The sequence below is a fragment of the Lissotriton helveticus genome (assembly GCF_964261635.1).
Source record: "Lissotriton helveticus chromosome 1_1 unlocalized genomic scaffold, aLisHel1.1 SUPER_1_unloc_53, whole genome shotgun sequence".
In the NCBI taxonomy this organism is placed as follows: Eukaryota; Metazoa; Chordata; class Amphibia; order Caudata; family Salamandridae; genus Lissotriton; species Lissotriton helveticus.
Genome location: NW_027611696.1, coordinates 675,266 through 688,920, shown reverse-complemented (window position 1 = coordinate 688,920; position 13,655 = coordinate 675,266). Strand labels below are relative to the sequence as shown.

General features: G+C 52.0%; 1 protein-coding gene and 1 long non-coding RNA gene across 2 annotated transcripts in view; both read right to left on the bottom strand.

The window, feature by feature from the left end:
* Positions 1-434: 434 nt before the first annotated feature.
* Positions 435-1,761, bottom strand: LOC144806205 (uncharacterized). The gene is made up of 2 exons (XM_078672615.1): positions 1,754-1,761; positions 435-1,656 (listed from the first exon to the last, which is right to left on the bottom strand). The coding sequence occupies exons 1-2, from the start codon at positions 1,759-1,761 to the stop codon at positions 435-437; spliced, it is 1,230 nt and encodes a 409-aa protein (XP_078528741.1).
* An 817-nt stretch (positions 1,762-2,578) lies between these two features.
* The window catches only part of LOC144806216 (uncharacterized), a 41,392-nt gene continuing 30,315 nt past the window's right edge, over positions 2,579-13,655 (bottom strand). The window contains exon 4 of the long non-coding RNA XR_013605728.1: positions 2,579-3,256. This is a non-coding gene — a long non-coding RNA (uncharacterized LOC144806216). The remainder of the gene's footprint in view (positions 3,257-13,655) is intronic.

Sequence of the window (13,655 nt, the reverse complement as noted above, 5' to 3'; positions counted from 1 at the left end):
TGCAGCTTTTCTGGCATTCAGAACACTCATAAGGTTTTTCATCAATATGGAGAATCGCTTATGGTTAGTGAGGTTGTGCCTATCAGATAGGAATTTCTGGCATTCACAGCATTGGTAATGCTTTTTCCCTGTGTGCGTCTGCTCATGTAGAGTGAGATTGTGTTTAAAACTGATGCTTTTCTGGCACTAAAATATTTTGATGGTGTGTTTTCTTATGGCGCTTGAAATTATCTCTACCTCTGAATCTTTTCTGACAATTAGAGCACTGATAATTTTCTTCTCCAGTATGGATTCTCATATGTTTAGTGAGATTACATTTAAGGCTCAAACATTTTTGGCATTTGGAGCACTGATAAGGTATTTCCCCAGTGTGGGTTCTTATATGCTGAGTGAGACTGCCTTTTTTACTGAAACATATCTGGCATTCAGAGCACCTATATGGTTTTTTTTCCAGTGTGGGTTCTTATATGCTGAGTGAGACTACCTTTTTTACTGAAACATATCTGGCATTCAGAGCACCGATAAGGTTTTTCCCCAGTGTGGGTTCTTATATGAATAATGAGACTGTTTTTTTGGCAGAAATATTTTTGGCATTCAGGGCACTGATATGGTTTTTCCCCAGTGTGGGTTCTTATATGCTGAGTGAGACTGTTTTTTTCACTGAAACATTTGAGGCATTCAGAGCACCGATAAGGTTTTTCCCCAGTGTGGGTTCTTATATGAATAATGAGACAATTTTTTTGGCCGAAACATTTTTGGCATTCAGAGCACTGATAAGGTTTTTCCCTAGTGTGGGTTTTTATATGCTGCGTGAGATGGCTTTTTACCCTGAAACATTTGTCGCATTCAGTGCACTGATAAGGTTTTTCCCCAGTGTGGAATCTCATATGCCCAGTTAGAAGTGATTTAAGTGTGAAATCTTTTGGGCATTTAGAGCACTGATAAGGTTTTTCCCCAGTGTGGGTTCTTATATGTTGAGAAAGAGTTATTTTGTCTCTGAAACATTTCTGACATTCAGAGCATGGATAAGGTTTTTCCCCAGTGTGGGTTATTGTATGTTGAGAAAGAGTTCTTTTGTCAGTGAAACATTTCTGGCATTCAGAGCACTGAAAAGGTTTTTCCCCAGTGTGGATTCTTGTATGTTGAATGAGTTTGCTTTTGTCAATGAAACATTTCTGGCATTCAGAGCACTGATAAGGTTTTTCCCCAGTGTGGGTTCTTGTATGCCGACTGAGACAGTTTTTGTCTCTGAAACATTTGTGGCATTCAGAGCACTGATAAGGTTGTTCCACAGAATGGGTTATTGCATGTTGAGAAAGACGTTGTTTGTTACAAAACCTTTCCTGGCATTCAGAGCACTGATAAGGTTTTTCCCCAGTGTGGAATCTCACATGTGCAGTTAGAAGTGATTTAAGTTTGAAATGTTTTGGGCATTCAGAGCACTGATAAGGGTTTTCCCCAGTGTGGATCTTTGTATGCCGTGTGAGATTACGTTTTAAACTGAAACATTTCTGGCATTCAGAGCACTGATAAGGTTTTTCCCCACATTGGATTCTTGTATGTTCAGTGAGTCTGCTTTTGTAACTGAAACATTTCTGGCATTCAGAGCACTGAAAAGGTTTATCCCCAGTGTGGGTTCTTCTATGCTGAGTGAGACTGTTTTTCTCAATGAAACATTTCTGGCAATCCGTGCACTGATAAGGTTTATCCCCAGTGTGGGTTCTTATATGCCGAGTGAGACTGTTTTGGTCACTGAGACATTTCTGGCATTCAGGGCACTGGTAAAGTTTTTCCCCAGTGTGGATTCTCATATGCTCAGTGAGATAAGATTTACGCCTGAAACTTTTTTGGCATACTTTGCACTGAGAGTGGTTTTCCCCAGTGAGCATTCTCTCAAATTCAGTGAGATGAGATTTATGGCTGAATCTTTGTTGGCACAGGTAACTTTTTTCCCCAACTTGGGTTATTTTGCTTTGATTGAGACGGGTTTGAACACTGAATTTGTTCTCACAGCCCGTGCTTTTATCAATTGTATTCCTAGAGTTAATATCTCTAATTTTCTCTTGCTTATATGCCACAGTAAGAGTGAACCTGATTTTAGAGTCGGGCTTGTTTAGATAATGTTCAGCACTTATCTCTAAAATAAATTGTATGTAATCTTCTTAACACTTGAATTGAGCAAAATATGTCTGGCACCAGCCCTGTAACACCTGTTGAAATGTTTCTAGCAGATAATCGTCTTTAGGTAATAGCCTCTCTGGCAGCAACTTAATTTGTGACTGAAGTTTTTCTCAAATCTATTTGTATAGGTTCTTAGTAATGTAGTAATAAGGTGTTAGTCTGATATTTAATGATTAAACTGATAAGTACCTTTTTGCACTGATGTAATGGCAGTAACTGAGGGCGTTAGAACGTGCACAGTACTATTGTGGATCATTAGTCGCAGAACATCAATTCCTTCTACCCTTTCTTTGTTTGGGGTAAGGTTAAGGTTTGTAGTTCTGAGGATGAGGATTTATTTACATTAGATATAGCGCAACGGTGCTCCTTTAATCCATTTTTATATTTAACAGTTTTACATATCACTCCTGCACAACAGATAATGTTGAGGCGATTTACATAGAATTACAGAACAGTACACAATAAAAAGGAAACTATCTGAGATGGTCATGAACACAATAAAGTGGTGAATTTTTAAGGTTTTCCCAAGAGTGGGCAGAGTGGGTCGTTGTGTTCTATCCAGAGGCAGATAGTCTCAAACCTGCGTAACTGGTTAAAAATGGTTGTTGAACAAAGGTGATTTTCCAATCTTTTGGTTGTTAACGTGTCAGCTTCGAAGTCTTCTTTCAGTGTCTTTTCTTTTATGGTATCCAGAAGAACCTTTTGTTGTAATTTTCTTTTATGCAGTGTGTGCTTACTCTCTAGAATTACAAGATGCTTTAGATGAACGTTATTCTGCCATGCTGAGGCAATTTGTCTTTCTGATAATCTTTCAGATGAAGATGCTGAAGTGATCTTTCTACATTATTTCTGATGCTGTGTGCACAGATATGGCTTTGCTCTGGGTTAATGAAATGCAAAATTAGAGACTTCACTTACAGGTATAGTACTTTCCTCGCCACACTTAGATTTTTGGAAATTGTTTAAACGTAGAATGCTGGATGTCCGTCAGTTTTTCACAATAATCCTTCTTATGGCACTGACATTCAGTTGCTTAGTACTAAATCTTGCTTTCTTCGTCCGTAATTTCAATCACCTATAGTATTAAAACTAAATAGTTAATACATGTACATTTCCAAAATTATAATTTACAAGCCAAATCAATGCAGACTTTTGAAAATGTTGAGCTGTTTTTCAGACAGAGCAAAGTGTAGAATGGTAGCATGAGAGTACTTGGATGTAGGAGTGAGGATTTGTAGAATTTTCAACATTTTATTAAGCTCACAAAGGATACATGTACCCTATGGAGTTGCAACATAGAATCCCAAAGGCAGATATGAAAGTCATATGGACTGGCACCAAACAGATATTATAAAAAATATATACTATTAATTAATTTGTAATGCAGATTTCTGGGATGGGAATGACTCCTCCACGGACAACAGGCGTTTTCCCCTGCCCTGAGTTACCACCTACTTGTATCTGGTTTCCTGACTTTTGAATTTTGGCCTCTGCCTCAAGCAAATCTATTGTGTGCTGCAAGGACTATGCCTAGACCTATCCCGCAACTATGTTCCAGAATGTGAATCAAGGGCAATGAAATTAAGGCATACTTTCATGTGTTAATTTTATTCCACCTTGTTGAAAATGGGGGTTGCCCAAGTCTCCAAGGGGGTAGCATGGCATCAAGCGGGCAGGCCAAACTTCGAGGACATGTGAAGCATTCACGCAGTACCCACAGACGACACACCAATCACACTACAAAAGAGTCACGACACCACCTTTGGTTGGAAAAAGAATACATTTAGTGATATCTCCAACCTGCAAGGTAAAAAGGAAAAATACACTGGTATTCACGACAAGGCGCCAACTGGCGCCAGAGCCAAGTACATCATGGGGAATTATTTACATGGGACAAAAAGGGTTGAGTCCAAAGTCCATGCTGAAAGGAAAAAGGATGGTTAACTTAACACTAGACCTGAGGCCAATCTGGCGGGGCCAACTCAGGCTCTCATCCTACAGGGAAGGCTGTAATTGCAAAAGTTCTACATTAGCATAGTTAATCATCATGCACATTAACACCAACCCAACCCCTGTTAGGGAAAGAAAACATTAGGACATCACGGCATAACCTGGGCAGGAACACCTGCAATAAATCAGCCTATCTGGCCCATCAATCTGGTACATAAACAAGGGCCTGGATTAACACATCAGGCCGATCCATTGACCCACCTAGGCGGAACATACATCGCCCAGCATAGATATCAGGTAGGGGCCCTCCTCATAGATCAGGAACACCTGTAAGGAAATAGCTAGGCTCCCTCTACCAACAACCTTGGGGTATCAACAACAGGGTGTACACAACAGCCAACTCTCTTCATGAACATTAGGCATACACATTATAGAGCAACGGCAGGTATTAAACCATACACCTGAGCCTAATCCTCCCCACTGGTGCATCATCTAATGAAGGCTCCCTAGGCATCTGTTCCCACCCGGCTCACTCAAGCCAACCTAAATGGGGCGTGCCCTTAGGCCCTAAACACACTGACACACTGGGTGCGAAATTCAGCGGACGCACTGCCTTGCCCCACTAACACAAATCCCAGGGCCTACACTAGCTGGCATGCACCTGGACACCCCAGGCAGGGATTACTAATGTCGTGGCCCAGTTCAGAGGCCTGGCAATCCTGCTAGTACTTCTCCCGGGGGCTCCGGTGTATAATTAGGGCCCACAAGCTCAATTACAATGTCTCCCGGAGGGGGGGGAGGCGAGCACCGACCCTGTGCCCCGTTGCCCTCTTCACTCCCCACACAGTTTAATTAAAGCCCCACTCACCGGGCTACTCCGGGGGTCCTCTTCCCCTGCAGGGCACTTTTCCGTGGAGGGGGGCAGGCACCGGCAATGTGCCTCGATGCCCCCTCCTCTCTCTCACAATGACAGCCGGGCCCCTCCCTTCTCACGGGGGCCCAGGACTTCACTGTGCCGGTGTGCGGGGCTCTCCTCACTGGCTGGGAGCCCCGCAGGAATACAGACTTCCTCCGGCCGGCTCCTGTGCGTGATGGCAGGGCTCCTCCACCACACGGAGCCCTGCAGGCGACGCGCTGCTCTCGTGGTGCCCTGCTTTGCTTGGGGAGGTGGGCTGGCACCGACAGTGTGCCCTGGCCCCGCCTATCCTCCCGGCCCCACACTCAGGGCATAGACCGGCAGGGTAGGCTCCTGCTCCGGTCAATCTCAATCGGGGCTCCCCTCTCGCGATCACGGGGCCCCGCAACGACTCTTCACCCGGGTCCCCCTCCTACCTCACGGGGACCCGGGGCTTGGATTCAGCTTCTCCGGGCCTTCCCGGCCAACCGCCAATCCCTGCGCGGCCTTCAGAGGTCACGGCCGCGCAGGCCAATCCGTGCGCGGCGGGGGCGGGCCGATGACGCAGCCTGGCCCCCTCGTCACGTGTTACGGGCCGGAACGGCTTCAGGGCCTAGCGCGGCCCTCTCTCTGCTTCGGCGGCCCCCTCCTGGCATCGGGGGCTGCTGCAACGTTGCACACCCCAGCAAGGGGGGGGGAATCTCCTCAAGACAGCGCCGGGCCGCGGCGGTGATTTTCGGCGCTGCCACACAGCGCGAGGACAGGACAAGGGGTAGGCTCCCTTTCTTGTTATAAAGTCCCCTCACAGTCTCCTCAGCACCCGGGCTGCGACGGTGATCTCCGGCTGCGACAAGGGGTAGGCTCCCTTTTTAATTAATTATTTATATCCGCCAAAGCGCGCCTCCACAACAGCGCTATTCACAGGCTGCCAGTCTCCTCAGAAAACAGCGAAAACGGCGCTATTCACAGCGCACTGCTCCTCCCTCTGCCCACAACCTCAGCTCCTTCCTCAGACTACGCAGAGGGGGCAGGAATCTAGCACTTCCTCAGCGCTTCGCAGTTATAGCGCTTGTCAGATAGGCTTTACAGCACTAGGGGGCCACAACAGTCCCAGGGCCCAGCGCTTTCACAGGGCCTCACAGCACCTCAGCCAGCCGCATTTCTTTTGGGGGCACAATCTTCCCCATGGTGCTTCAAAGGGGCAGACAGTCCCACAGCAGTTCCTCAGGGGCACACTCCTCACCTCCTGGGCGCTTCTTCACACAGCGCTGGCGTGATACCCGGTCAAACAGCGTCAGTGACCTGGATAGGGGCCCTCCCTTGTCAGGGGCCCATGGGGACAGCAGAGGGGGGGTTCTAGGGGTGCAGGGCCCAGCTCACAGGTCCATGTGGCGGTAGCACCTCACAGCAGGTCCCCTCTCTTCTTTGTCCCAGCGCTGACTGACTTTCTGGTGACACTTCACCCTATTTATACCCTCCTCCCAGGCAGTGTCAGGACCTTCTAGAATGTTGGCACATCTAGCCTAAACTGGTTCTAGTGGAGGGGGTGAGCACCCTAGGTGCCAGGCTTTCCCTCCAAAAGCTAGCGGTAGCTGGGTAATATTATCTAGACCGCTGACCTAAGGCAGTCCAGTGGCAAAACCCAGGGCCATGGCATCCATTTTAAAAACAATAGATTTCAATCAGGTGCAGTTTTAAAATGGGGGATTTTACAAGTGCTCATATTATTACATGTAATTACATTTACACAAAGGTGTCTCACACCACTCATGGCCTATACAGGTTTAATCCCATGGGGGAGACAGTCTAGATAAGGGGGTCAAAAGCGAAAAATTTGGGGGGAAAAGGCCAAGTCCAACACAACTCCCCCCCAGCCAAAAGCCAGGGTAGACATATCAATGCCTTGATGGGCTTCCCTGCTTGGGGCGGAAAAAGGTGGACGCAGGCCTGCAACTACAGGAGCACCTGCAGTCTCTCCTCCACTCTGGAACCCAATGGTTCTCTTTCGCAACCCTCCCTTCCTCAACAAAACCACCCCACTGGTGTTCCCTAGTGGGATGTTTCTCCTTCCTAGAGTGGGAGGCTCTAGCCTCAGGCTTGTAATTCTCTTGGACCCCTCTCTTCTCTCCAAACTGCCACTGGTCCACCCACCTGGGGTCTACACCCTCAGACTGGCCAGCCCTTAGGGGCGAGGCTCTCCTCCCCCTACTTCTCCTCCTAGGGTTCCTCCATCTCCTACGCCTGGGGACACCCTCACACAACTCTCTCCCCAACCTGGAGTCGAAACCCACAGGCTGAACCGGTGACAGGGGCGAGTCCTCCCTCTCCCTGCACCCCCTCCCAGTGTTCCGCACCCTCCTACCCGGAGAAGTACCCCTGGGAGTCACTTCCGGGGGGACTCTGGTTACAGAGGTCCCTCCCACCAGGGCAGGCAACCCCTGTCCCTGGCCACCCAACCCAGGATCTGCGCCCTGTGGCTGAGCTGGTGACAGAGAAGAGACCTTCCTCCCTCTGCACCCCCTCCCAGAGTTCCGCACCCTCCCACTGGGAGTAGTACCCCTGGGAGTCAAATTGGTAGGGACCTGAATTACAGGTACCCCACCCTCCAGGTCAGGCAACCCCTTATCCTGGAACCCCAGTCCAGGATCTAAACCCTGTGACTGGTCAGACCCCCGAACCACTGGAGCTCCGATTATTGATGCTCCGGGTCCTCCTGACATGAGGGGATCCCTTCCTCTGGATGACACATCGGGACAGCCTAGTCTCCCCACCTGGGGTTCTCTTAAAGAACACTCCAGGCCCGGTGACCACAGCTGGGGCACCTCGGGACACCTCCCCGTCTCACTCCCTTCAGGATCACTCCCCTCAGCCTTCCCAGACGCTCTGGCACTTACCCAGAGGTCTGCCTCCCGTGCAAGTTCCCTGGGGTCTGAGAACCCACACCGCACCAGATGGTGACGCAGTCTTGGGAAACAACTCCTCAGCATGTGCTCCCGGATAACGGCATGGCACAGCCCTTCCCAATCCTCCGCTGCTCTCCTCACCACCCAATCCTCCAGTACAGTCCAACACTCCTCCTCGAACTCTCCCCAGGACTGATGGAACAGCTTTCCCCTGCCCCTAAACACTAACCCGTCCTCCTCTTCCGGGGGATCAGGCACAGTCTCTTGGGCTTCGGGAGTGGGACTCCTTGCACTGGACCTACACTCGCTGCCACCACTGGATCCCACCCTCTTCGGTGAATCCAGACTCCTAAAACCACTCTCAGGGGACAACCTACCCACCTGAGCTGATCTCTCTCTGGTGAAGGCCCTCTCCGCCTCCGCCATCCTCTCTTGGGCTAGGACTTTTTCAGTCTCTAGTCGCTGCTCTTCTACCCTCAGCTGCGCTAAGCCCTCGGCATGCCTGAGCTTTGCCAGCGCCAGCTGATGCTCCCTTACTTCTCTCCTATCTACCCACTCTTCTGGGGACAGGGAAAGGGATGGGGCAGTGCCCCCGGGACTGGACCCAGTGCGAGACTCCCTATCCTCGGTGTCCTCCACAGCTACTGGCGTCTCTGCCCTGCTAAACTCTTCCTCCTCCTCATCGGAGCAATTACCTCCCAGGGTTCTAGATGGGGAGCCCTCGCTCTGGTCTCTAACCCACTGACCCTTCAAAACTTCGGGGGGGTAGTCAGACAAGTCCCTATCAATCTCTAAGGGCTCTCCCCTCTTGAGGGCCTCATAGAGAAACAAATTCCTCCTAATGTTCCCTACTGGGGGTATCCCTCTCTCCAGGAGGAAGTCTATCACCTCCTGTTCGGTGTACTCCATCAGTTCCACTTCCTGGTAAATCAACCCCATCGTGGCGAGATACACCCGGGACACACCCACAGTGGACCAAGGGGACACAATTGTCAAACACTTTCAGGAGGAAGCAATTTAGCAAACAACAATAATCCCCACAACAAGGCTCGGATTACATCCAAAGCTCTCTTTGCAGTGTAACCCGTGGCCGCTGTGGTACTGCGCAAACACAAGTCCTATCCCACCGCTTTGCCACCAAATGTTGGAAATGGGGGTTGCCCAAGTCTCCAAGGGGGTAGCATGGCATCAAGCGGGCAGGCCAAACTTCGAGGACATGTGAAGCATTCACGCAGTACCCACAGACGACACACCAATCACACTACAAAAGAGTCACAACACCACCTTTGGTTGGAAAAAGAATACATTTAGTGATATCTCCAACCTGCAAGGTAAAAAGGAAAAATACACTGGTATTCACGACAAGGCGCCAACTGGCGCCAGAGCCAAGTACATCACGGGGAATTATTAACATGGGACAAAAAGGGTTGAGTCCAAAGTCCATGCTGAAAGGAAAAAGGATGGTTAACTTAACACTAGACCGGAGGCCAATCTGGCGGGGCCAACTCAGGCTCTCATCCTACAGGGAAGGCTGTAATTGCAAAAGTTCTACATTAGCATAGTTAATCATCATGCACATTAACACCAACCCAACCCCTGTTAGGGAAAGAAAACATTAGGACATCACGGCATAACCTGGGCAGGAACACCTGCAATAAATCAGCCTATCTGGCCCATCAATCTGGTACATAAACAAGGGCCTGGATTAACACATCAGGCCGATCCATTGACCCACCTAGGCGGAACATACATCGCCCAGCATAGATATCAGGTAGGGGCCCTCCTCATAGATCAGGAACACCTGTAAGGAAATAGCTAGGCTCCCTCTACCAACAACCTTGGGGTATCAACAACAGGGTGTACACAACAGCCAACTCTCTTCATGAACATTAGGCATACACATTATAGAGCAACGGCAGGTATTAAACCATACGCCTGAGCCTAATCCTCCCCACTGGTGCATCATCTAATGAAGGCTCCCTAGGCATCTGTTCCCACCCGGCTCACTCAAGCCAACCTAAATGGGGCGTGCCCTTAGGCCCTAAACACACTGACACACTGGGTGCGAAATTCAGCGGACGTACTGCCTTGCCCCACTAACACAAATCCCAGGGCCTACACTAGCTGGCATTCACCTGGACACCCCAGGCAGGGATTACTAATGTCGTGGCCCAGTTCAGAGGCCTGGCAATCCTGCTAGTACTTCTCCCGGGGGCTCCGGTGTATAATTAGGGCCCACGAGCTCAATTACAATGTCTCCCGGAGGGGGGAAGGGGGGGGGCGAGCACCGACCCTGTGCCCCGTTGCCCTCTTCACTCCCCACACAGTTTAATTAAAGCCCCACTCACCGGGCTACTCCGGGGGTCCTCTTCCCCTGCAGGGCACTTTTCCGTGGAGGGGGGCAGGCACCGGCAATGTGCCTCGATGCCCCCTCCTCTCTCTCACAATGACAGCCGGGCCCCTCCCTTCTCACGGGGGCCCAGGACTTCACTGTGCCGGTGTGCGGGGCTCTCCTCACTGGCTGGGAGCCCCGCAGGAATACAGACTTCCTCCGGCCGGCTCCTGTGCGTGATGGCAGGGCTCCTCCACCACACGGAGCCCTGCAGGCGACGCGCTGCTCTCGTGGTGCCCTGCTTTGCTTGGGGAGGTGGGCTGGCACCGACAGTGTGCCCTGGCCCCGCCTATCCTCCCGGCCCCACACTCAGGGCATAGACCGGCAGGGTAGGCTCCTGCTCCGGTCAATCTCAATCGGGGCTCCCCTCTCGCGATCACGGGGCCCCGCAACGACTCTTCACCCGGGTCCCCCTCCTACCTCACGGGGACCCGGGGCTTGGATTCAGCTTCTCCGGGCCTTCCCGGCCAACCGCCAATCCCTGCGCGGCCTTCAGAGGTCACGGCCGCGCAGGCCAATCCGTGCGCGGCGGGGGCGGGCCGATGACGCAGCCTGGCCCCCTCGTCACGTGTTACGGGCCGGAACGGCTTCAGGGCCTAGCGCGGCCCTCTCTCTGCTTCGGCGGCCCCCTCCTGGCATCGGGGGCTGCCGCAACGTTGCACACCCCAGCAAGGGGGGGGGGAATCTCCTCAAGACAGCGCCGGGCCGCGGCGGTGATTTTCGGCGCTGCCACACAGCGCGAGGACAGGACAAGGGGTAGGCTCCCTTTCTTGTTATAAAGTCCCCTCACAGTCTCCTCAGCACCCGGGCTGCGATGGTGATCTCCGGCTGCGACAAGGGGTAGGCTCCCTTTTTAATTAATTATTTATATCGGCCAAAACAGCGCTATTCACAGGCTGCCAGTCTCCTCAGAAAACAGCGAAAACGGCGCTATTCACAGCGCTCTGCTCCTCCCTCTGCCCACAACCTCAGCTCCTTCCTCAGACTACGCAGAGGGGGCAGGAATCTAGCACTTCCTCAGCGCTTCGCAGTTATAGCGCTTGTCAGATAGGCTTTACAGCACTAGGGGGCCACAACAGTCCCAGGGCCCAGCACTTTCACAGGGCCTCACAGCACCTCAGCCAGCAGCATTTCTTTTGGGGGCACAATCTTCCCCATGGTGCTTCAAAGGGGCAGACAGTCCCACAGCAGTTCCTCAGGGGCACACTCCTCACCTCCTGGGCGCTTCTTCACACAGCGCTGGCGTGATACCCGGTCAAACAGCGTCAGTGACCTGGATAGGGGCCCTCCCTTGTCAGGGGCCCATGGGGACAGCAGAGGGGGGGGGTTCTAGGGGTGCAGGGCCCAGCTCACAGGTCCATGTGGCGGTAGCACCTCACAGCAGGTCCCCTCTCTTCTTTGTCCCCGCGCTGACTGACTTTCTGGTGACACTTCACCCTATTTATACCCTCCTCCCAGGCAGTGCCAGGACCTTCTAGAATGTTGGCACATCTAGCCTAAACTGGTTCTAGGGGAGGGGGTGAGCACCCTAGGTGCCAGGCTTTCCCTCCAAAAGCTAGGGGTAGCTGGGTAATATTATCTAGACCGCTGACCTAAGGCAGTCCAGTGGCAAAACCCAGGGCCATGGCATCCATTTTAAAAACAATACATTTCAATCAGGTGCAGTTTTAAAATGGGGGATTTTACAAGTGCTCATATTATTACATGTAATTACATTTACACAAAGGTGTCTCACACCACTCATGGCCTATACAGGTTTAATCCCATGGGGGAGACAGTCTAGATAAGGGGGTCAAAAGCGAAAAATTTGGGGGGAAAAGGCCAAGTCCAACACAACTCCCCCCCAGCCAAAAGCCAGGGTAGACATATCAATGCCTTGATGGGCTTCCCTGCTTGGGGCGGAAAAAGGTGGACGCAGGCCTGCAACTACAGGAGCACCTGCAGTCTCTCCTCCACTCTGGAACCCAATGGTTCTCTTTCGCAACCCTCCCTTCCTCAACAAAACCACCCCACTGGTGTTCCCTAGTGGGATGTTTCTCCTTCCTAGAGTGGGAGGCTCTAGCCTCAGGCTTGTAATTCTCTTGGACCCCTCTCTTCTCTCCAAACTGCCACTGGTCCACCCACCTGGGGTCTACACCCTCAGACTGACCAGCCCTTAGGGGCGAGGCTCTCCTCCCCCTACTTCTCCTCCTAGGGTTCCTCCATCTCCTACGCCTGGGGACACCCTCACACAACTCTCTCCCCAACCTGGAGTCGAAACCCACAGGCTGAACCGGTGACAGGGGCGAGTCCTCCCTCTCCCTGCACCCCCTCCCAGAGTTCCGCACCCTCCTACCCGGAGAAGTACCCCTGGGAGTCACTTCCGGGGGGACTCTGGTTACAGAGGTCCCTCCCACCAGGGCAGGCAACCCCTGTCCCTGGCCACCCAACCCAGGATCTGCGCCCTGTGGCTGAGCTGGTGACAGAGAAGAGACCTTCCTCCCTCTGCACCCCCTCCCAGAGTTCCGCACCCTCCCACTGGGAGTAGTACCCCTGGGAGTCAAATTGGTAGGGACCTGAATTACAGGTACCCCACCCTCCAGGTCAGGCAACCCCTTATCCTGGAACCCCAGTCCAGGATCTAAACCCTGTGACTGGTCAGACCCCCGAACCACTGGAGCTCCGATTATTGATGCTCCGGGTCCTCCTGACATGAGGGGATCCCTTCCTCTGGATGACACATCGGGACAGCCTAGTCTCCCCACCTGGGGTTCTCTTAAAGAACACTCCAGGCCCGGTGACCACAGCTGGGGCACCTCGGGACACCTCCCCGTCTCACTCCCTTCAGGATCACTCCCCTCAGCCTTCCCAGACGCTCTGGCACTTACCCAGAGGTCTGCCTCCCGTGCAAGTTCCCTGGGGTCTGAGAACCCACACCGCACCAGATGGTGACGCAGTCTTGGGAAACAACTCCTCAGCATGTGCTCTCGGATAACGGCATGGCACAGCCCTTCCCAATCCTCCGCTGCTCTCCTCACCACCCAATCCTCCAGTACAGTCCAACACTCCTCCTCGAACTCTCCCCAGGACTGATGGAACAGCTTTCCCCTGCCCCTAAACACTAACCCGTCCTCCTCTTCCGGGGGATCAGGCACAGTCTCTTGGGCTTCGGGAGTGGGACTCCTTGCACTGGACCTACACTCACTGCCACCACTGTATCCCACCCTCTTCGGTGAATCCAGACTCCTAAAACCACTCTCAGGGGACAACCTACCCACCTGAGCTGATCTCTCTCTGGTGAAGGCCCTCTCCGCCTCCGCCATCCTCTCTTGGGCTAGGACTTTTTCAGTCTCTA